Source organism: Drosophila serrata, unplaced genomic scaffold, assembly GCF_035046125.1.
Source record: "Drosophila serrata isolate PLE 108 unplaced genomic scaffold, ASM3504612v1 contig_293, whole genome shotgun sequence".
Taxonomy (NCBI): domain Eukaryota; kingdom Metazoa; phylum Arthropoda; class Insecta; order Diptera; family Drosophilidae; genus Drosophila; species Drosophila serrata.
In genome coordinates this window covers 1,953,006-1,974,450 of record NW_028257191.1, presented here as the reverse complement: position 1 = coordinate 1,974,450, position 21,445 = coordinate 1,953,006, and the positions used below count along the sequence as shown (strand labels likewise).

General features: G+C 41.0%; 1 protein-coding gene across 2 annotated transcripts; it reads left to right on the top strand.

Moving 5' to 3' along the window:
* The first annotated feature begins 5,849 nt into the window (after nt 1–5,849).
* Nucleotides 5,850–21,269, top strand: LOC110175951 (putative G protein-coupled receptor B0563.6). 2 transcript variants are annotated; one of them, XM_020942139.2, is made up of 8 exons: nt 5,850–6,808; nt 10,718–10,873; nt 11,842–12,013; nt 13,283–13,436; nt 16,980–17,129; nt 17,277–17,370; nt 17,431–18,094; nt 18,222–21,269. In XM_020942139.2, exons 3-8 carry the CDS (start codon nt 11,867–11,869, stop codon nt 18,342–18,344), a joined length of 1,332 nt encoding a protein of 443 aa, XP_020797798.1. In that variant the 5' UTR covers nt 5,850–6,808; nt 10,718–10,873; nt 11,842–11,866; the 3' UTR covers nt 18,345–21,269. The 2 variants fall into 2 exon arrangements, with proteins under 2 accessions (XP_020797798.1, XP_086692843.1); XM_086836717.1 differs by having other exon boundaries at nt 17,431–21,269.
* Nucleotides 21,270–21,445: the final 176 nt, after the last annotated feature.

The following is a 21,445-nucleotide window of genomic DNA, read 5'->3' as shown; positions in this document are numbered from 1 at the left end:
GACCCTTATTGTTTACATTATTTATAAATGACCTGCCCAAAGTCTTGACTAACTCCAGAGTACTTATGTACGCGGATGACGTCAAGCTTTGCGTGCAATACAATGACGTTGCCTGCCAGTCGGATTTACAAACAGATCTTAATAATTTTCAAACTTGGTGCCGTGTAAACTTATTAAACTTAAATGACTCGAAATGCAAGCTAATGACATTCTCACGTGTCGTTCCTAAGCTTGCTACTTACACGCTGAACTGCTGCTCTTTGGAAAGAATTAATTCTGTTGACGATTTGGGCGTCCGCTTGGACCCTAAACTTGACTTTATTGATCATATTTCGTCTATGGTGAATAGAGCCAGGGGTGTGCTTGGATTTATTAAACGGTGGTCGAAGGAATTCAATGACCCCTATGTTACTAAATCCTTATATACTTCCTTAGTTCGTCCTATCCTAGAATATGGATGCTGCGTTTGGAGCCCTCAGTACGGCGTCCATAGTAAACGCATTGAGTCGGTTCAAAAGAACTTTTTACTTTTCGCTCTACGCGGTTTAAATTGGGATGCAAACCAAAGATTACCTTCCTACTCTAGTAGACTCCTATTAATAAACTTGCCGTCCTTAGCCAATCGTAGAACGATGCTAGGGATAACCTTTATTTTTAACCTTATACATGGTGATGTGGAAAGTGCTGACTTGTTGAGTCAGCTTAATTTCCATGTACCATGTAGAACTACTAGATCCTATATCCCATTAGTGTTGCGCCACTGTAGAACCTCCTTTGAACTGCATGAACCTTTTAGAGTGCTATGTGCAAATTATAATGATTTGTACACACTAATCTCTAACGTAGATACCCTTCCTAAATTAAAATCTTTAATACTAACACACTTAGTAAGCATGCAAGCTAACAATCTGGCAGCACGCCGGTAGTTCAATTTTCCTCGTATTCTGTCCTATATTTTCCATCGCGCCTACTAACACCTAACCCTAACAGGCACGTGCCTGGTGTCATACGGGCCACTTGAATGTACTGAACTTAGTGCATCAACGTCCAAGAATATTAGAAAAAAAAATTACACCAATAACAACATAAGATGTATAACGCTTAAAACTTTTAATTGCTAATCAACAAAATGCAGAATTTGAGAGCATACAAATATACCAAGAAAGGAAGCTCAACATACATCGGAAAACCAAAGTTTGAAATTAGATTCCGGTATCGAAAAGGAAATCGAACAAAACTAAGCCAAAAATGCATTAATTTAATTTCAGAAATATTTCTATGCTAGTTATTTTTATGTAAGTAAATAAGCGTATTTAATTAAAAAATCTAAAAAGAAAAGAACTTTTTTTTGGCATACCAAAGCTTTTATACCATTACAGTTCGAAATTGAATCATTAAAAATCTATCCATTTATATCAAATGAGAAGAAAAACTAATAGAAGATATTTACAAAACTATTGACACGTTATGTAACAATCTAATAAAACTCGTAACTCTTTAGATCGAAATACATACGTATACGTAATATATTATAAATATATCCTTTAATGCTTTGCACACTTGAGATTTAAATTATTGAACCCTGCAATGGTTGAATTTATTCAATTGTTCTGTAGTAATATTAATTCCTTCTGATATTGTAGTGTAAACTAACTTTAACTATAGTTTAGGGCAGAGTTCAATGGAATATTAGTTAAAGTGTTTAAGTCTTAAAGAGTGTTTTGGTTTTCACTTAAATGTTAGTGTTTGATTATACTCCGAGGGAGATTCAGAAGGTACATTTTACAAAGCCTGCCATATGTTATGAGTTACCTTTATCCTCTTTATCCTCTCAGCTTGTTAAGGTTATTATGATCTCTGGATATGTCTGAGTTGTGGAAGTATTATTCAGTTTCTAAAATATTTAGGAGTTATTTACTCTGAAACTTGTGAAGCTTGTGTAGTTCTAAGATATGCAAAGTTAGATAATTCACCCCTTGTGATAAGCTTATTTATAAGTTTTTAACTTGTAATGTTAGGAACACATTGACATAGACCATTTACATAGACCATGCAAGAATAGCCTTATAAAAACGAAGGCTATTATGATTCTTCTGAAAATATATAAGAATAAAATTTGCAAGAACCTCTTTAGCCAAGCAGATCTAGAATGCATCATGATATATGTGAGAGAATGAAAAAAATAGGAAATGGCATAATGGCTGCTCTCAAGGACCCTTTCTGCCCCTCTTGGCTATTCAATAAAAAACATCAAGAAAGCCAGAAGCCAGATATGTAGGCCTAAAACATTGAGTGTTAAAAAACCCATTGCATTATGCATTTTATAATTTTACTCACACCTACTTTAGGATACTAAAAATAAATTGATTAAGCATCTTCGTTAATAAAATCTTAGCTCAAGCACTTAGGGTATCTTGGATGCTGTAGGAAAATGGAAAAACTGGCGCCTGAGACAGAGAGACACAGACTGAGACTGAGACTAAGGCTTCGACCTAGACTGGGGGCTAATCTATGGCCCACTCGCAGGATGCCAGCAGCCAGGAGCCAGGCAGCAAATGCTGAATGTTGAATGCCAAATGTGGAACATGCTGCGTTAAGGCATTTTTGTGGCCAAAGTCTGAAAGTCTGAGCCGAGCGTTGAACGTAGCAAAAAAAACGGGTGACTGAGCGTAACTCAAGCGGCAACCGGGGGCAGGGTGTTCTTTTGGGGTTGTTCCAAAGAGGGGGTGTTGTTTTTGGGGGGTGGTACGGCGACAATAAGCAGCAAAGGACAGGACAACAACAATAACTAACAAGAGCAATAACAACCTTGTGCAGGGACAGATTTCAGGGGAAGAACCGTCACGAAGGCAGAGCGAACATCGCACAGCGAATTCTTTTGAAAAACTCTTTCAGAGCAATTTCACCAATCTTTGCTCACTTCTTTTCTGCCTTTTCTTTTTTCCTTTCCTTTCTGTTTATTTTTTTGTCTTTATCTGTTTTTGTCTGTTTTTTTTTTTTTTTTGTCGTCCCCCCTTATTACATGTCTCTTGCTCTGCGACAGGAGCATCCAATTAAGGGGAGTCCCAAGGATTCTGTAACTAGTTTTCAGAGTGCACTGCCATAGAGAACACAACATAAAAGTAAAACAAGAAAAAATATATAAATAAGGGATGAAAGAGTATAAAGAAATCGAACACAAGTGCAACAAAGATTCTACAAATTTTAAATAATTAAAGTCCTTTGAAATTAACTATTTAAAACAGACCAAACTAGGATCAAAATCAGACTCAGTTTGGGTATGTCTTTATAGGAAAAAATTGTATGCGTTTTGGAAACTTTTAATTATCAAAATTTTGTAAAAAATAAAGTTGTTTTTAGCAAACATATCTACATACATACATACATATTATATACCGCAAAGTTGCTGCTATTTTTCCTCAGTGTGTGGCGCTCTAATAGAAAGGGAAACAAGGATCAAATATATTGCTTTGAACTCTATCTTTCTTTCATAACAATCCCTTTTATTTGTATTTTTTATATGTTTTAGTTTTACAATCATTTATATATTTTTTAATATACATTAATCACTAGGTTCAACAATATTCAAAATATAATTATTATTTTTTTTAAGCAGATAAATGCAGAAGGTTGATTGTACAGTATGTTTAAATATTTAGACTTGGGAATTGTTAGTTCACTCTTTGGTACATTTTTTGTTTTAAAAAATTTTTGAAAATCTTTTAATTTATTCGAATCACAAATAAAACATTAAATTAATTTTCAAACCAAACTAACTTTCATTTTTGTTCTGAATTATAATTAAAGGATAACATCTCTCAATTTGATTTTTTTTATGAAAGTTTTCGAAACGTTTGTACATGTTATATAAACTTTAAGTAAAAAAATTTATTAAATTAAATTAATCTTAAATCAAATTTAATTCTCCCTGTGAATTATTGTCCTTTTGGCTTTTGAATATTTTCCTCACACACAACTTCTGTGGCGACTCTCGTCTCACGAGCATTGCCACTGACCTACTTACCAAAAAAATTGCTGACTCGGCGCGGGGAAAAGCGGAAAAGCTGCGTGGAAAACTGAGTAGCGGCGGCTGTCTGGGGGGAGGGAGGAAAAGAAAAGCGCCTGTTTGATCCGCCTGGACGCGAACGTGGACCTGGACACCGCGGAGGCATTTTGAAGGGATCTAGGAATGTGGAATGTGGAAAAGCTGAAAAGTCGCGTCGTCGCAAGGCGACAATAATTGGCGCAAGGTGGCCCAGTCAAGGAAAAACACGCAGACAGACACACACAGGACACACTCGAGCAAGGAGAGTGAGTGACGAAGATGACAATCAACAAAAGGACACACACACACACACACACAGGACAGGAAGCAGCGACGCCAGCGTCGACTGCAACCGAAATCAAAATCAAAATGAGAATCGCAAAATGCAAAATGTAAAACGCCGCAAATTGCTTGTAGGCAACGCAGAAAACAGCAACTACAACGGATGGCAGCATGGAAATAGAGGATGAGCGGTAAAAGTCAAAAGCCGAAGGACACTGAAAGGCAGATGCCCTGAACTAGGACTCGTATAGAGTCCTTGTAGTAAAAATTTCTTACCTAAAGATTAGGCAAAGTCGCTAGAATATACTCATTAAATAAGAATTTCTCAAAGAATTTCCCACCTAATTTGCATTTATTCATTTTTGGGAATTAAGGATCACTACTCCTGTTTTGGTCCTTCGAGCCGGTTGGTTAGGGATAACCAATTTTCTCCAAAATTCAATTCAAACACAAACCTGATGCTGGATTCAAAGTACTCTTGAGTTAAGTGAGCAACATCTCTGGCTGAATTTTTGCTCTTCTTTTGTCGGATGGGAAACGGAAGAAGGAACTGCAGCGGGGTGGCGCACACACACTCATAGATATATATACTATATGCACACACACATATAGTGACAGTGGGGTAAAAGAGGGTGAAGGACAATGCGTGCATAACGCTTATTGAAATAGTTCTCAAGTGAGTTCGACGCTGGCGTCGACGTCGTCCTCATCGTCAACGTGGGCCTGCCAAATGGGCCGAAAAGGGGGGAAGTCCTTAGATCCTGGCAGGCAAGCTGTGCTAACTAGCAAGTGCAGGCAGCTCTCCTCCTCCTCACTGCCTGACTGCCATTCAATGCCCGGCCAGCAGGCACGGGTTAAGACAGCCGATATTTGCAGGCAGTGGCTGTGACTGTCTGGGTTTCACACGACGCTCCCTGGCTGCCATTTGCCGTGATTGTCAATACGCAATCCGTAATCCGGCGAAGGCTTAGGAAACCGAAAGAAGATAAGCAGCAGCAGGGAGCTTACCAGCCGGGTCTGCGGTGCCTTCAGCTGCCAACTTTTCCCTGGGTGTCCAAGGAGGGATGCCTCCTCCTTTGTGCAGCTGCTTCTGGCATCGCCAGTTCTCCACGGTGTGGTATTTATATTTGTTTTGATTTCATGCGCTGCTGGCTGAGACCCAACCTGGGCCAGATTGTTTGTCCCCTGCCCGCAGGATATACTAGCAGGCAAGGATATAGAGTGAGAGAGTCCGGTCCAGAGCCTCTGCCCCATTGTTACATCATCTAAGAGGAAATATGGAATACAACAGCAGATGCAGTAATTGCAGCAATAGATAGCCATCCTCTTGATCAACCCTCTTGCACTCTGAGTGTGTGTGTGTGGCAGGGAAATAAATGTTTTGCTTCGAATTTCCCCCAAGTGGAAAACCTCACTGGTTTTTTCCCAGTTTCAGTTGAAAGCACGATTGAAAGCCCGATTGAAAGCTTGGTTGAACGTGGGCCGAGCGAGGCCATAAATAGGGCTGCTTCACACAGTTGCTAGTCAGTTGCTCGTGGGCATCCGAAGGCATGGACGTGTCGCAGCAGCACCAGCAGCAACAGCAGCAGCAGCAGCAACACCAACTGGAGCAACTTAGACAGCAGCAGCAGTTTTGAACAGCAGCAACAGTTTCGATCACTGCCCAGCCTCTTAACATTTTTTTGTGCATTTTTTTTAGCATTTTTTTAAAGGAAAAAACCCAAACAGAAAATACAAAATACGAAATAATTAAATAAGAGGAAAAATATTTTAAAAAAAGATACAAAGAAGTGCTTCAAGTTTCAAGTGCAGCCTGCGATAGCGAACTTTTGTGGAACCCCCCAAAAAAAAACAGGGCAGAGTTTGTGAAGTGCGTGAAGAGGCCGCCGCCTTGCCAGGAGCAGGATTAAAAAGCGAGAAAGCGAACCTTTTTTTTTTTGGCGCACAAAAGTAGGCAAAAATGTGAGTGTTCAGAGTGTGCGGTGTGTGTGTGTGTGTGCGCGTAGTCCTTCCCCCTTGACACCCCCTCTTGCTGCCACGCCCGCACTGCATTTACCAGAACGCAATTAAGTGCAGATTTATGTTTCGTTTTATCCACAGCAGCTGCCCCGGGGAGGAGCAGGAGCAGGAGCAGGAGCAGGAGCTGGAGCGGGGAAAACACATCGAGACACTGCCAATTAAAGTTGCAACACACAGTGACTGCCGAAAAACACAGAGGACAGACATTGCCAGCGCAGCGGGTTGCAACGCCGAGGGCAAGGTTCAACAAGCAGCTGAATTATATTCACGGTATCAGTATAAGTTTTCGAAAAAGCGCAAAAGAGCACTGCCACTGACACTGCCACAGTCACAATAGCAGCAACAGCAGCAACAGCAACAGCAACAGCAACAACATCAGCAGCAATCTGCTTGCAACAACAACGTGTTGCTGCCACAAAACGCAACGAAAGCGTCATCGCTGCCCTTCGCACGCCTCTGCGGGTAAGTTGACATTTCATTTTCATTTTGAGTGCATTTTCCCAAACGCCCCAAAGCGGGAAACCCCCGACTTTTTCCCATTTCCACAAAGCTCTGTGTGTGTGTGTGTGTGTGCTGTGTCTGGGTCAGCGCGTTATTACAAGTTATGCCTTGTGCTAAAGGCATCGCGACACCCGAGCAGCTCACAGATTCACATCCAGATTCCGATTCACACAACAATGGCGGGGGGGAGGGAATCCTTAGGGTCATGTCCCTCCTCAGTATCCTCATACTATCCCCCGCCCCATATTGGGGCAAAAGTCACGTTTGTTGAGTGGCAACACGGCAGCATTATTTAGAGCCAGTTGAAACTGACAAAACTCTGGCTGAAAATGGTGGGTCAAATGTTAAACGGCCATCAGCGGCATCAGCTGGCAGCATTTAACAGTCCTTCCCCTGGGGATCAGGACATAAAGACACGGCCAAAAAAGGACTTAGTTCTTTAAAAACTATAAATAAACTGAGTGGGAACAGAAACAAAAGGATATAACTTAAGTTATGGGTTATGATTTGAACAAAGATTGGTATAAAATGCATCCAAGTTCGATTAAAAGATTGAATATCATTTAAAAATTCCTTAATGTCCACTGAGAATGGGTTATGTTGTACTAAAACGAAGGATAATGAATTGTAAAACTTATAAAAAAGGATCTACATATAAATTATATTCTTGTGAGATTGTTCAGTACTCATTTCAACTTTTAATATCTCTTTCTAAGAAAGTATAACTCCTACAAGTATCAAATTTGATGACAACATTCTCATAAGTTGTACACAAAATAAATTAAATTTAAAATTGGGCCAAACCCATTGAGGTTCACATAAATCATGAACCAAGTTAAAGCCTTGAATCTGGTTAGACAACCAAATACACATGAGAGTTTGTTAGAATATAAACTAGCAAAACATTCTTTCTATTATCTAAGTTCTACAGTATTTTTATTTATTTATCTATTCATAAATAAATGAAGCACATAAATTAAAATCTAATATGAAAAATCTCTGGTTCTTAGAATGAGAACTCAATGGTTCTGGTTTCTCCCTGTGGACGCACGCATTTTATTGACCTGGCCGACGGCAGCGGGGAAAGGACATTAAGGCCACACACTTTGCATGTTTATCTCGCTGTGGGTGGGATGGAGATGAGGATGGAGATGGAGATGTAGATGGGGATGAGGATGGAGATGGAGATGGAGCTCGGGCGATGGCCGTTAAGCAATTTCGATAACTGCCAGGGCGACAACATCAACTGGTCATGCCAATTTATGGCCAAAAGTTGCCACGCCAGGATATGCTCCTGCTGTGCATACAAATGTAAATTTAAATTGAAATTTAATCGGGCAGCGCAGGCGCCACTCGCACAACTCGTCCTGATAAGTTTTCGATTAAAAAGTCGTTTAGCGAGCCATCGGGGAAAATAGGAAAGCAAAGTAGCTAAAGCAGCAGAAGTAGCATCATCGCCTTGGGGTTTTAATTAAAAGCTTAATTGGAGGGCGTAGCGAAGAGACCAGAAAACAAAAAAAAATTAAATAAAACGATTGCGTAATTAAAAGCAAACAAAAGCCGAAAAAAAATGTCACCAAAAGGTGGACAGCAAACAGAGGCGGAAAACCAGCAGCGCCCGCCATGCCCTGCCAGGGAAATTAAAAACTTAATGGCCAGAAAGGACACACATGGGAGGCTGTCAGGCGTTGAATGGCAGATGGAAACAAGTTTATCGTGTCGAGTGGAGGAGCAGGAGCTGGAGCAGGATGAGGAGGATCCTAATCACCCGCCCAGCAACCAGATTGAGATGCTTCTCACAATGGGCCCGAGGTCAAGCCAAAGTAATCAATGTGCGAGAGCAAGACTAGGAAGAGTCCAAGAGTCTGCAAGTCTGCCAGTCTGATTTCAAATTAATAATGAATTTCAATGAGCATATGTCCTATGAGCTAGAGCAATGTCCTGTCCCAGCCAGGATTCTAAAAAATCCACTTAAACTTGAGTTGATTTCCTTTTTTCAGTTTGCCTTCTTTTTGATGTATGTTATTTTCTATATACTTTTTTGTTGGTAGCCAAACTTAATTTGCTGGCTGTCACACAGAGAGAAAGAGAGAGAGAGTGGGTGTTGTCATTTTGTGTGTAAATTAAAGTCCAGGCTGAATAGAAAACTGTTCCTTATATACACACCCATAGACATATGGTCGGTAAGGATATTCATCTATGTCGCACATCGTTAAGCGCTGCCAGTTTGACTTAATTTGCGTTAAACTTTTTTGTTAAACATATCATTCCGCAAAGGGGGGAGGTGAGGGTTCCGAAAGAAGCAGAAAATAACCAAACGTGAAGCGGGAAATGTAAACAAAGGCATTAATCATGCCAACACACATGCGGCAGGAGACAGGGATAGAGATAGATGGATCGCTGGTGTGTGGAAAAAGTATCGTGAGGGAAAACCCCAGCAGCAGGTCCATTAAGCCACGCTTCGGTTTTGCCTTTTCCTTTCTGGCCATGCTTTATTTTCCTCCTCCACTCTCTTCTCTTTTTTATTTTACCCCCCTTACATTTCCGACGGAAGATAAACAGGCAAAGTCACTCTCATATCAAGCCCGAAGCCTCCCCCCGGCTTCCAATGTTTGTTTAAATGACAAACTGCTGTTTGTTAACCGAATAAAATGAAAAAGCCATGCAGAAACTATATACATATATGTACAAAAAAGAACCTAGAAAACGAAACGAAAATGTAAAACAAATCCGTATAAAGGGGGAGGTGGGCGCAGGACCCAAATCTAGGGGAAGGACCTCGAACCGGCTCTTCTATTTATTCGCCTGGCAAACTAAACCGCAATAACTGTAAGTGCTCGGCAAACAGCGGCGTAGAAGAGCTCGAAAAACCAAAAACTAACAAGCGACAGTTGACAGTCGACACCCGCACACCCGCACACCCACACACCAGCACACACACCAGCACACCCCTTAACACCCCGTAAACCAACCATGTTGTATATGTGTGTATAAGTGTTGGACTGTTCTGGCGAATTATTATGATAATCGCAGGCATAAATTATGCCAGAATCCGACTCGGACTCGGACTTGGGGATAGGGACAGAACTCCTCCCGGATTCCCGCACTCTGTGCAGGTGTACAGTACAGTAAGCACTCCGGGGCAGGACTCACTCCTGTTTGCTTTGGATGGCTTTTATGTTGTGCCTTGGGGAAATTAAGTTCGTGTCATGTTTGTGTCACCGCACAAAGCTCTAAACAAGGTGTTCTTGAGTGTCTTGAGCGGCCCACAGTGCGTATGCGTGATATGCAAATGGCGGCAAACGGGGAAAAAGTGCTGCATACTTACGGGTGCACTTGCTTGTTTTGCTTTCTCTCACTCTCCTCGCTCTCGCTCTCGCTCTCGCTCTCTTTCTTCTATTTTGACAGACACATAAAGCCATTAACGGGGAAGCACACTGTTGGCCCGTAAAGCTCAGCCCGCCCCCCTCTAGTGCTTTTCCAACTTGGCTCCTCGCCTCGCCTCGCTCGGGGGCAATTTATCAAATATTTTATACGAATTTCTGCTGCCTGTCAACGTTGATTTTAGCGCTTAGCTGCTGCTGCTGCTGCTGGCTATTTTCCGCGGAAAATGGAGAATGGCGAACAAGAAAATGGGGAGTGGCGGGCGCCGCGTGACGCGAGCAAATAAAACACACCTGTTGCGGCACACACACACTCTAGAGTGAAGTGTGTGTTGTGACAGTGTGGCATAATAAAACACATATGACGAATTTCGATACGGTCAAGCTTCATTTAATGTATTTCTTATTACTCACCAGGCTTTCTCACTCTCTTTTCCCTATAATATATATTAAAATTTCTTTCATTTCACTTTATTTCCCCGCACAGGTGCCAAGATGCCGCGTGAAAGGATTGCCAGAATTGCAACAAACTCGGCCAGGGCCTGTCAGCTGCAAAGATTCTATGAACCAAATACAGAGGTACGCTGGCCCGAGTACTAAACAAGCTGAGCGGAGTCGCTAGGACACAGGAACAGGAAACCAGGTACAACAAACAAACAAAAAAAAAGCCGCCGGACTCTCTGTTATCCTCCGCCAAACTTATTTACGGCCCGCAATTATTTCCAGCATTTTACTTTTACGTCTCTCTGGCAGTTGCTTTTCAATTTTTTGCGTTGATTTGTTTGTACTGCGCGTCGGCAATCAAAGTCCCAATTGTTACGCCAGCTCCCAACTTTTGCCGTTTGGTTTGTGTGTGCGCCCGTTGCCTTCCCCTCCGTGCTTTGTTTTTATCGCACAAGTGTACAAGTGAACGCTTCCGTTTCCGCTAGACGCGTCACAGTTGCCCGATCCGTTCGTTCATTCTCTTTCTCTATTTAAATTACATGGCAATCGAAGGCAGAGTCCCGGCATTCCGGGCCATTCATTCGGGCCTTCAGACTGAGTGCACTCTAAGAAATAAGTCACAAATTTATGCTACTCATTGAAATATCAAAAATGAGGCTTCCATTGATTTATAGGGAAATAGCAAGCGGTAGGTTCCTTAGAAAGGTTTCCATAACTATTCTATGAAAAATTGTACTGGAAACTATGAGATTCCTTTTTAAGGGGTAAGCCCAGCATAGTGTAAAATCACTATTATTTTAAAAACCCTTAAAAATGGTATCCAAAATTATACCGCACTGTTTAAATTCTTCATTTAATTAATTAATAAAACAAATCATTCTCTTAAAATTTTACTAAATACTTTTAGACACATTTAAAAAGTGTTTAAAAAACCATACTGGTTTATGCAACTTCCTAGCATATATTTCCAGACATCTGTAGTATTTGTATGTATTGTTTAAAAATATTTAATTTATTAAAATCAATTCTATATATTCGTTTTTCTATATCATTTCTCTGTGTATTGAATCCTGCTCACGAATTTGCTAACAAAAGCATGTCCCTGGCTATTTTTACTCACCATTCGCTTTTGCTAACTTACTTACCCAAATTAAACTCGATTCACAGCGGCGGCATAACAGAAGCAACTACTATGATAACGAGGCTCTACAATACCGAAGAGGATCCCGCCTACTGCTCCTTCATCTGGGGCTCCAATCTCAGCAGCACCACCGATGTCCTGGCCGCGGCAGGCAACTCCTCGCCCGTCTTTACCGACCTGCGCGACGATTTCTATCGGGTGAGTGCATCCTTCGTCCCATCATCCTGCATCCTCTATTCTCCATCCTTCATTGAAATGGACCAGGTCCGAGCTGCTCCAGGCTCCAGGCTCCTTGCTCCTGCCTGCTCCTTGGCAAGCGCGTAGCCTTCGTAGCAGGCGACCTGCTGCGCGTGAAAACTGTTGCCTACTTTCGGGCACCGCGGGAAATGTTATTCTCAAATGTTTTCAGTTAAACAGCAGGTCGACATGGGGGAGCATACATACAATGCACATATATATTATGTATATATATATATTATTTTATATATATATTTGAAACAGGGAGCAAGGAATTGCTCATTTCATGGCACAGCACGTTCAGTGAAGGAAACAAGCTGCGTTGTGAAGGCTCCGTGACCGTATCTTAGATACCGGGGGTCTGCTGGGTTCACTTAACTCTTTAAAGTCGCCAACGAATCCTGCCACCTCTTAAATAAGCACGTATTTTAGTTGTCCAAGTTTAAACTGCAAAGCAAAACAATTGTTTCATTTTTCTATATATATATATATAAAATAAAGTAGAGTAGAAGTTTTTAATGTCAGCGGGGAGCATTTCTCACATTTTGTGCGGCTAAAAGTATCAAGCAAACATATTCAATTTGAGAAGTTACTTCAAGTTTGAAACCCAAAAGATGATATACATTTACTTCTATTATTATACTCAATAATTATAGTATTTTCAACAACATAATTGTTAGTTTCTTTTTATTTATAACACAATTTTGAAATCCTTCTAAAAACTCATCTTAAAACCGGCAATAAAAAGTTTGAGGTGCAAAAATTCAGTTATACAACATTTGTTTGAACATATTTCCAAGAGGTTTCCAAACCCTCAGTGATATAAATAAAATAAAAATATTTATTATCAGTTTTATGGGTGTAAATATAAAGCTAATCACCTCACTAAAAACCCCCAAACATACCTCAACTATCCCCAAATGCAATTTAGCCCTGAGCCGAGCTAAAAGTTGGCTGACAGACAGCCAAAAGCTGCTTTTGTTTGCAACTTTGGCTCAAGGCGAAAATAGAAAATAGGAAAATGGAAAAATAAGGCGCTGCGGCGCATGTGTGTGGGTATATGAGTGTGTGCATAAAAGTCACAAAATAAAAGTGTCAAGTCGACTATTGAATTTTTATCTGAGCCAAGGAGGAGGCCAGCCGGAGATGATTTACGAGCTGTTCCCCTTTCACACACAAGCACACTCATACTCATACTCTCAATCTCTATCTCTTTCCATCTCCTGGCAGGATGTGGAGGATCCGCGAACGGAGTCGCTGAGGGAGTACTGCTATGGGCTCCTGCTGCCCATCATCTGCGCCATGGGCATCATCGGCAACGTGCTCAACCTGATTGTGCTCACCAGGCGCAATATGCGTGGCACCGCCTACATCTACATGAGGGGTAAGTGTCCTTGTCCCCATACTCATCTTTGTTCATGTCCTTCGCCCCATCCCCGTGCTCTTTAGGACGCTACAAAAGGACTCTAGTCTAAGGCAGTCAAATATTTTTGGCCTGTCATCGTCAGGGAAGAGATCCAAGGGTGGCAAAACAAGTTAAAGCTCACTTTAACTATTTAGTTTTATACTTTTTAATGAATTCACTTGAATTAACATTCTAATAATTGATTAAGGCATACAACAAATAACAATAGCTTTAATTAACTCTTTGTTAACAAGCTATACTTATCTTTTCCGGTTTTAAGGCAACTGTTTGAACCTAATGAATAGCCCGCCAACCCGAAATATTTTGCTAATTAAAATTACACATTACAAGTAACCGCATTTCAAAATATAATAATCAGCTAGCTTGTATTCAAAGATCCTTATAATTTTCTAATCAATCAAGATGTCAAATTCAAACTGAATTCAGCAATTCAAAGTCAAAAGCTTCCATTATGAGTACAGGCAATTCAATTAAATTAAAGCTCGTTTTAACTATTTTGTTTTACAATTTTCTTAGGCTTGTCCGATTGTAAACTTGATTTAGAATTTATGATAATTTTTTAAGCAAACAACAAATAACAATAGCTATGCCACCAAGCTTTTCCAGAATATTTACCCAATTAAAATTATACACAAGTAACCGCATTTCAGGCTTAAATAATAATCACCTAACTTGTATTCCAAGATCCTGATTATTTTCTTATTAATTAAGGTGTCAATTTCAACTCGAATTCAAGAAAACAAAGCCACAAGTATCCATTTTTAGTAAGAACAATTAAATTTGTGCAGCAAAGCCTTGTCAATTCATTTAGAGAGAGCTCAAAGCAGGCCTAATGAGTTTATGGACCCTCTTCATTTTATTGTTGACTTTTCTCTTATTTTTTGTAAAGAAATACCAAATAGCTAGTATGATTTGCGATAACCTATATTGGATTTGGCCAGAGACACTCGTACGTCTTCGCCCACGCGAAACATTGAATTTCATCAGCTTCATGCCAGGACATTCCGAGCAGGACGAAATTTATATACATATATATAGATATATAGGCTGAGCCTGGGAATTGGGCTTGACTCTTGACTGATTGCCAAATTGAGTTTCGCTTTAGAACATATGTATTCCCCCGTTGCCAGGCCAAAGCCATTGTGCGCGAGAATTTATTCATTAACCTCGACGATTTCTTGCGAAATTGAAGCTGCCACAATGCTGCTAATGTATGCGCCCTCTGACGTTTTATCTGTGGTGTGTGTTGTGCGGTGTGTGTGTGTTGTGTGTGTTGTGCAGCTTCATTGAAAGTTATTTCATTAGGCAAGACCGCTTAACCCCGTGCAAATTTATGCAGAGCCGCCGCTTAAGCCCAACTTCCTCCAACTACGACTTTCTGCTGTATTAGACAGCATGTCAACTCTATTAGAGACACCCGTTTTCTTTATGGCGCTTTAATTGATTAATGAGCTCCACTTCCTGCCCATTCTGGGGAAAAGCTGGGCAACTTTGTCAACGCCGCCACTTGCTGGTAATTTTTTAGCCTTGACTATTGCTCATGGGGGAAAAGCTCCCTCCCCCCCAAAAAAAAGGAGAGACGCAACACGGAAAAGGCAGCAGCAGGCGACTCACTTTACTTGTCAGGATAACAGGGGAGAGACACTGAATCGAAGCTGGGAATACCCTTTAAGGAAAATAATTCCACGACAATTTATATGGTAAATAAAAACTAATTTCTTGGAGACCTCTTACCTTATTATTGTCATGAAGTACTTTTAAATACATTTTATGAGGGTTCTGAAGCAACTTTGAATTTAAACAAATAAGATGCATAACGCCTTCATTTGAAATGTGATATACAAGTATAAGAAACTAACGAAAATATTATGAAAAAAACCATAATAAATACTGAGAAAATAACACACTTGCAGACAGTTTTAAAAGCTCAAGCACCTGGCGTTATGCATCTTATTTCATTGATTAAAAGTTGTGGTTTTCCATAAGGATGATATGAAATAAAGGTATTTGATTTCAAATTTCTCCCCATACCTTGTTGAAATTTTGAAGAATTTATCTCTCAACTTAGCCATCGATAAGGCTATCATTTTAAGATCAGAGAAACCTATTTAGAGCCAACAACTTGGCAAGTTTATGACCTACTGCTGCGGCTGATCTGACTGGAATTTAAGTGCCCCATAAAAGGGTATATACACCAGGAGACAAGAGAGGAAAAAATGTGAAAATAAAATGTGAAATGCTTCAAATGTAATACGCATGCTATGCTAGCATAATTGATTGCCCTTTTTCGGTAGCGAAAGGCAAGCCAAAATGGTCGAGGAAAAAGGGAAACCAGGAAAATGCAAAGCAAGGAGACCCTTTGCCTGACTGACTGACTGAAATATCACCCGTCCCAGTGCCAGTGCCAGTGCCAGTTGTAGCTCTGCTCAAGTGGCAGTAAATAAAAGTTGTGAAGAGCCTACTCCCAAGGGGGGCATGAGTAATAATGACCGAAATCAGAGCAACGCCCAGTGCCTCTCATTTTATTAAAATAACAAAAATATTTTTGCTGCTCGCAGCCTTTTTACGATGCCGCCCATTTGTTATTTGGCGGTCATTGCCACCAAGTGGTGTCCTTCCCCCAGTCCGGTGTCCTTTTTTCTTTTTCCTTTTCTTTTTTTTTTGGGGGGGGCCATGTGTAAGTGTGTTTCGAGAAAAGTTATGCATTTCCCAAAAAAATGCTTTTATTGCCAACTGGGGAAAGAAAGCCAATGTGGCAATGAGCCAGTGGCGCAATCTACCGTGATCCTTGATCTCTATTCAGTTTAAATAAATTTATATAGGATCCCGTTCCGAGGCACTCAATCACTGGCCTAGGCATCCGTTGAGACCGCAAAAAGAAATTCCCTTGCTGACAACCGATTTGTACTGAAATGGCCACCCCCCAAAAAAGGACATTCGGTGGCGGATGGCAGGACACTTGTCAGGCTTGGTGCACAAACAAAACTGACATTTATATTGATGTGTGTGTGAGTGTGTGTAGGTCACCGTGTCCAATTAGATGCCCATCATTATGAGAGGATGCTCTTCGCCATCCCGGGGAAGTCCTATAACGAACATTAAGCGCTGTGTGCACAGCAATTTGGCGGGGAACGGGACGCACATTGCTGATATTAGTAATAATGTAATTATATGCTCATAAACAAAATAATAAATCAATAAACAACGCACACACACACATGCCGCAAAGTTATCAAAAAAGAGAGAGAGGACGAGAGCGGCGACGGAAGCCAAGAAAAGGGGAACCGGAAAGAAAAGCCATTCATTTGGCCCGCAACTCTCTAGTGGCTGCTTGCGTGTGTATATGTGTGTGTGTGCGAGGACACTTCCTGTTGCCACATGGAAGCGGAAGCGGCGCCATAATTATGCCATAAAGTCACCCATAAAGGACATTTTTATAGATTCAACCGAGTTAATCCCATTGTTGTTCCATGTGACCTTACTCCCTTCTCTCTCTCTTAGCCTACTCCACAGCCGCCCTGCTGGCCATTGTATTCGCCATCCCCTTTGGCATCCGCATGCTGGTGCACAAGGATCGAGGACAATGGGAGGAGTTCGGCCCCGCCTTCTACACCGCCCACTTGGAGCTTTATCTGGGCAATGGCTGTTTGGGTAAGTCTCACGGCTGTGTTGGGAGCACAAACTGGGTAAAGCTTGTAGTAACTACTCCAACCGAGTGTTGCAGCTTTAAGCTCAAGTTGGAGTTGGTTATAGATGGTATTGGTAAGAGTTAAAGTATCCTGTATTTTCCCTGATTAGGTGTGGGAGTAATGATGTTACTGGTGCTAACCATCGAACGCTATGTGTCCGTGTGTCATCCGGGGTTCGCGAGACCCGTGATGGGACCTCCAGGGTAAGTGAAGCTCGTAACTTACTTACCCCTTGATGGCACCCGATTTATCCTCATTCACAGAGTTGTGGTCTTTCTCACCTGCCTGGCCACGGTGATTGTCTACCTGCCGAGCATCTTTCGTGGCGAACTGATCAAGTGCATTCTGGGTTCCAGCGATGTCTACGTTTACTTGAGACGCGATAATACCATCTATCAGCAGACCATCTTCTATCGCATCTACAAGATCATGCTGGAGGTGATCTTTAAGCTGGTGCCCACCGTGCTAATCGGTGGCCTCAATATGCGCATTATGATGGTCTATCGGCGCACCTGTGAGCGTCGTCGCCAGATGGTGCTCAGCCGGAATCATGGTCATGGTCATGGTCACAGTCATGGGCAGGGTCATGCCCAGGGACATGCCCATACCAATGGCTATGTGAAGGATGATGATCCGAGGAAGTTTGCCGAGGAGCGACGACTGTTCCTGCTGCTCGGCAGCACTTCGATCCTGTTCCTTGTGTGCGTCTCGCCCATGGCCATTCTCCACATGACGATCGCCTCGGAGGTGTATCCCAGCTTCCCCTTCCAGGTGTTCCGGGCCAGCGCGAATCTGTTGGAGCTGATCAACTACTCGCTGACCTTCTACATCTACTGCTTGTTCAGCGAGGACTTTCGGAACACTCTCGTCCGCACCATCAAGTGGCCCTGGCTGAAGGGCAAGTTCTGCCATCAGGCCGAGCACGAGGTGAGTGCCAGTCCGCCGGCAACCGCTGGAACTGTAGCCGTTGCCGTTGCCGTTGGCCATGGAACTGGCCCTGTTTCTAATCCACAACCGATTCCGGCGATTCCGGCCGTGACTTTCACCCCCGCAGACCCCGAGGACCACACCCGGCCTGCCAATGGCGTGCTTCGCTAAGGTGGACACCAGGGAGAGGGTACGGCACAAGCATCACATCACCACCACCTCGGGCCTGGGACGATCGAGCAGCATTTAGCCACCGCTTGAGCACAACCACAACCACCACCACCACCACCACCACCACAACCCATCCGCAACCCGAGATCCAATCTCCGAAACTGAGCTCTGAACTCTGTAAACCCCATCATCCTTCAATCCCCAACAGTCGAGGTGGGAGTCCTTTTGTCTCTCGTGCGAGAGCAGCTGCATTCATGTGTTCAACAGCATTAAATACGATATATGATAACGATACCGAGAACGATAACGATATATGACGATATTGATAACCAAATACTAGCGCCACGCATTGCGAATTTAAGTGTCTATGTATGTGTGTTCCTTAAACATATATCTATTCGTAAATGGATACAATTTTTTTTGTAGGCCTAGACTTAGCTTAATCAAAAAAAAAAAATTGAAGAATCGATATCACAATTCGATATCATGAATAATCGAAGGTAATAACATTAATAGCACACTACTCAAGGCTAAAGGATCTTCAAGATGGCTTCGTATACATAGGTGTCGCAGTGTTAATAGGCCTAAATTTACTTAATTAATTATTAATCGATAGAAGAGATTAGCGATTAATCGGCAACCGTGGGAAATATATATCAACCAAATAGCTATGTATGTGTTATGTGTCGCTCCATTACAGTTACAGCGCCCATAAGCGCAGGCAGCTAGGCATTTAAGATGAAAATATCTCCAAGATAGGCTAAGATACTAGGTGTCGCAGAATCCAGATACTCAAATTTGCTTGCCAACACAGAGATGAAATCCCAGGTGTGTAATCGAGAGATAATGCTGCAGTTTGACTGCCAACATGAGTTCTTGAGCCAACGACATCAACGAAATAGATAGATGCAAGTGTCTTAGAATCAAGATGAATTAGTCATAACTTATACATGAATAAGAATATCGTCAATCGATCGAAAAGCATTTATATCCCTAGAAGAAATGGGAGATAATAGCACTTGAACTATCGATAGTCAGTTAAAGGAAAGCTTAATACAAGTGTCGCAGGTTCAAGATACATTTGCAAGGGGGAATTTATGGATAGCTACAGTTTCACTAGAGAAAAGGATATCTAAAAGAAGTCTTCGTGGATGTTGTATTGACTAAATTGTACATCGGTCTTTTCTTTTCTTTTTCTTTTATCGTAATCGAAAGGCACTTGGGTGAAAGATATCTACAGCCTGAAATAGGTATTATGATACAATGAAAGTTAAAAACAATTTCGGATTTCGAGATGATAAAATCGATGACACAAAAATAAAATAATCGATTGATTAAATAACCGATAATATGAGTTGACTTGCGATAACAGTCGCATTAGCATCAGGATATCCAGTGCACCAATACAGATACAGGCGACAGAATCGGTAAGCGTCAATAATCGGCAGAAAATTCGTTACTATCGATAGGCAAATTAAGAACCAGCGATCACTGGAGCCCGTTACTTAAACACACATTCAGATACAGATATGAATAATCGTTAATCGATCGAATGCCATAAGAAATAACGAGCTAGTATACTCTAGTTTTAGATACATTTCACAAACAAGGCAGATAAGGATGGATAGAGGGATAGAGGGATAGAGAGATAAATAAATGATGAGATAGAGGGACAGGTTAAGAGAGAGACAGAGACAGACGACACTGACACAGCGAGAGAGAGCGAGACGACGATGATATACAGACATGAAATAATTATACACACTGGCATATATGTGGATGATATTTATGTAAACGACGTATTTATATATACACAGGCCTAACTTTAAGCAAATATATTTATATATGCATATATGTATCTATTGATTATAGCATTTAAGTGCGTGCAAGAGGGATCCCGATACCGAAACGGATCCAGTTGGATCCTGCTGAGCCCCTTCGTCTGACGAAACTGTATTGAATTGTTGCGTGAATTGAGATTGAATTGTTGAAATTAAGTTAATTAATTGTAGTCGCACTTAATATAATTATACCCTAAGTTATAGATTTACATCGTGGTCTAAGTTTACAAAGTAGTTAAAGCGGATTAATATTTAACATTTGCCCCCGGCCCCTTGGTTGTCAGCAGAAAGGGAAAGGTCCTTTCCCCGCCAAAGTCCCGGACTCGGACTCGGACTCTATCCCCATTCCCCCAACCCCATTCCCCTTGCAGCACTAGTAGTGAACTTTACTAAATGTGTGTACCTAGGAATTAAACAAAGCAAAGCAACCGAAACTGTTCAAGGAAGTCTATATTTACCTTTTGTAACGAGAGCGCCAGAGAGCGGAAGCGCACTAGCCCAAGGCCAACCTAAGGATCTGCATGACTTTAAACTTAAATATATATATCTAAATGTACTTAACTATTTTCGGCGCAGTGTAGAAAATGGCCAAACTTTAAAATATTTCCAGGATATTTCGAAAAGTAAGTAAAACCAAAGGCAATTGAAGGAATACGATGCGCAGAGCTCTTACTAAGCTAAAGATTGAATGAGCTTGAACTCCAAAATCCTATGGCGTTATGCATCTTTGAATAGAATGTCTTAATGTCTTTGGCAAAAATACTATGGCTATATTTTTGAATATATTCCGGAACAAGTATAAAAAAAATGCATTTTAATTTAATCTTTGAGAATTATTTAAAACTTTTCAAATTGTAACACAGGAAGTTTCAGAACTTTATCCGCCAAACACACTTTGCTCAGAGTTTTTGACAAAATTCTAATAAATATTTCTAAATTTTAAACATTTACTTAATGAAATTCAAGGAACCTTGCCTTGAATTATAAAGACTTTTCCAAAGTCCACAATGATTATTCAGAAGGATTTCTCTCAGTTTTGAAATATTTGTCTGAAATGTATGCTAATTTAATTTACATTTAAGAACTTAATGTTTAGAATATTTTGTGAAATTATAAATATTTCTTAAAATTAAAACTATTAATACAAAGAAAAAACAAACAAATACTTTTTTGAATTGCTAAAGTTAGATGGCATTTAGGGGAAGAAATGTTGTCTTAAAAGTATAAAAACATAGGCTTAGGTTTACGAATTTCTGTGTTTACGAAATTTGAAACATTCCAAAGAGTTGTAGAATCTCAGAGGTTAGATGAAAAAAAAATAATAAAATAATATTCAGGA

Coding starts and splice junctions, on each gene's coding strand:
- LOC110175951 (XM_086836717.1), top strand. CDS start 11,867: ATGATAACGAGGCTCTACAATACCGAAGAGGATCCCGCCTACTGCTCC. Junction 12,014..13,282: donor TGCGCGACGATTTCTATCGG/GTGAGTGCATCC, acceptor ATCTCCTGGCAG/GATGTGGAGGATCCGCGAAC. Junction 17,130..17,276: donor TCTGGGCAATGGCTGTTTGG/GTAAGTCTCACG, acceptor TTCCCTGATTAG/GTGTGGGAGTAATGATGTTA.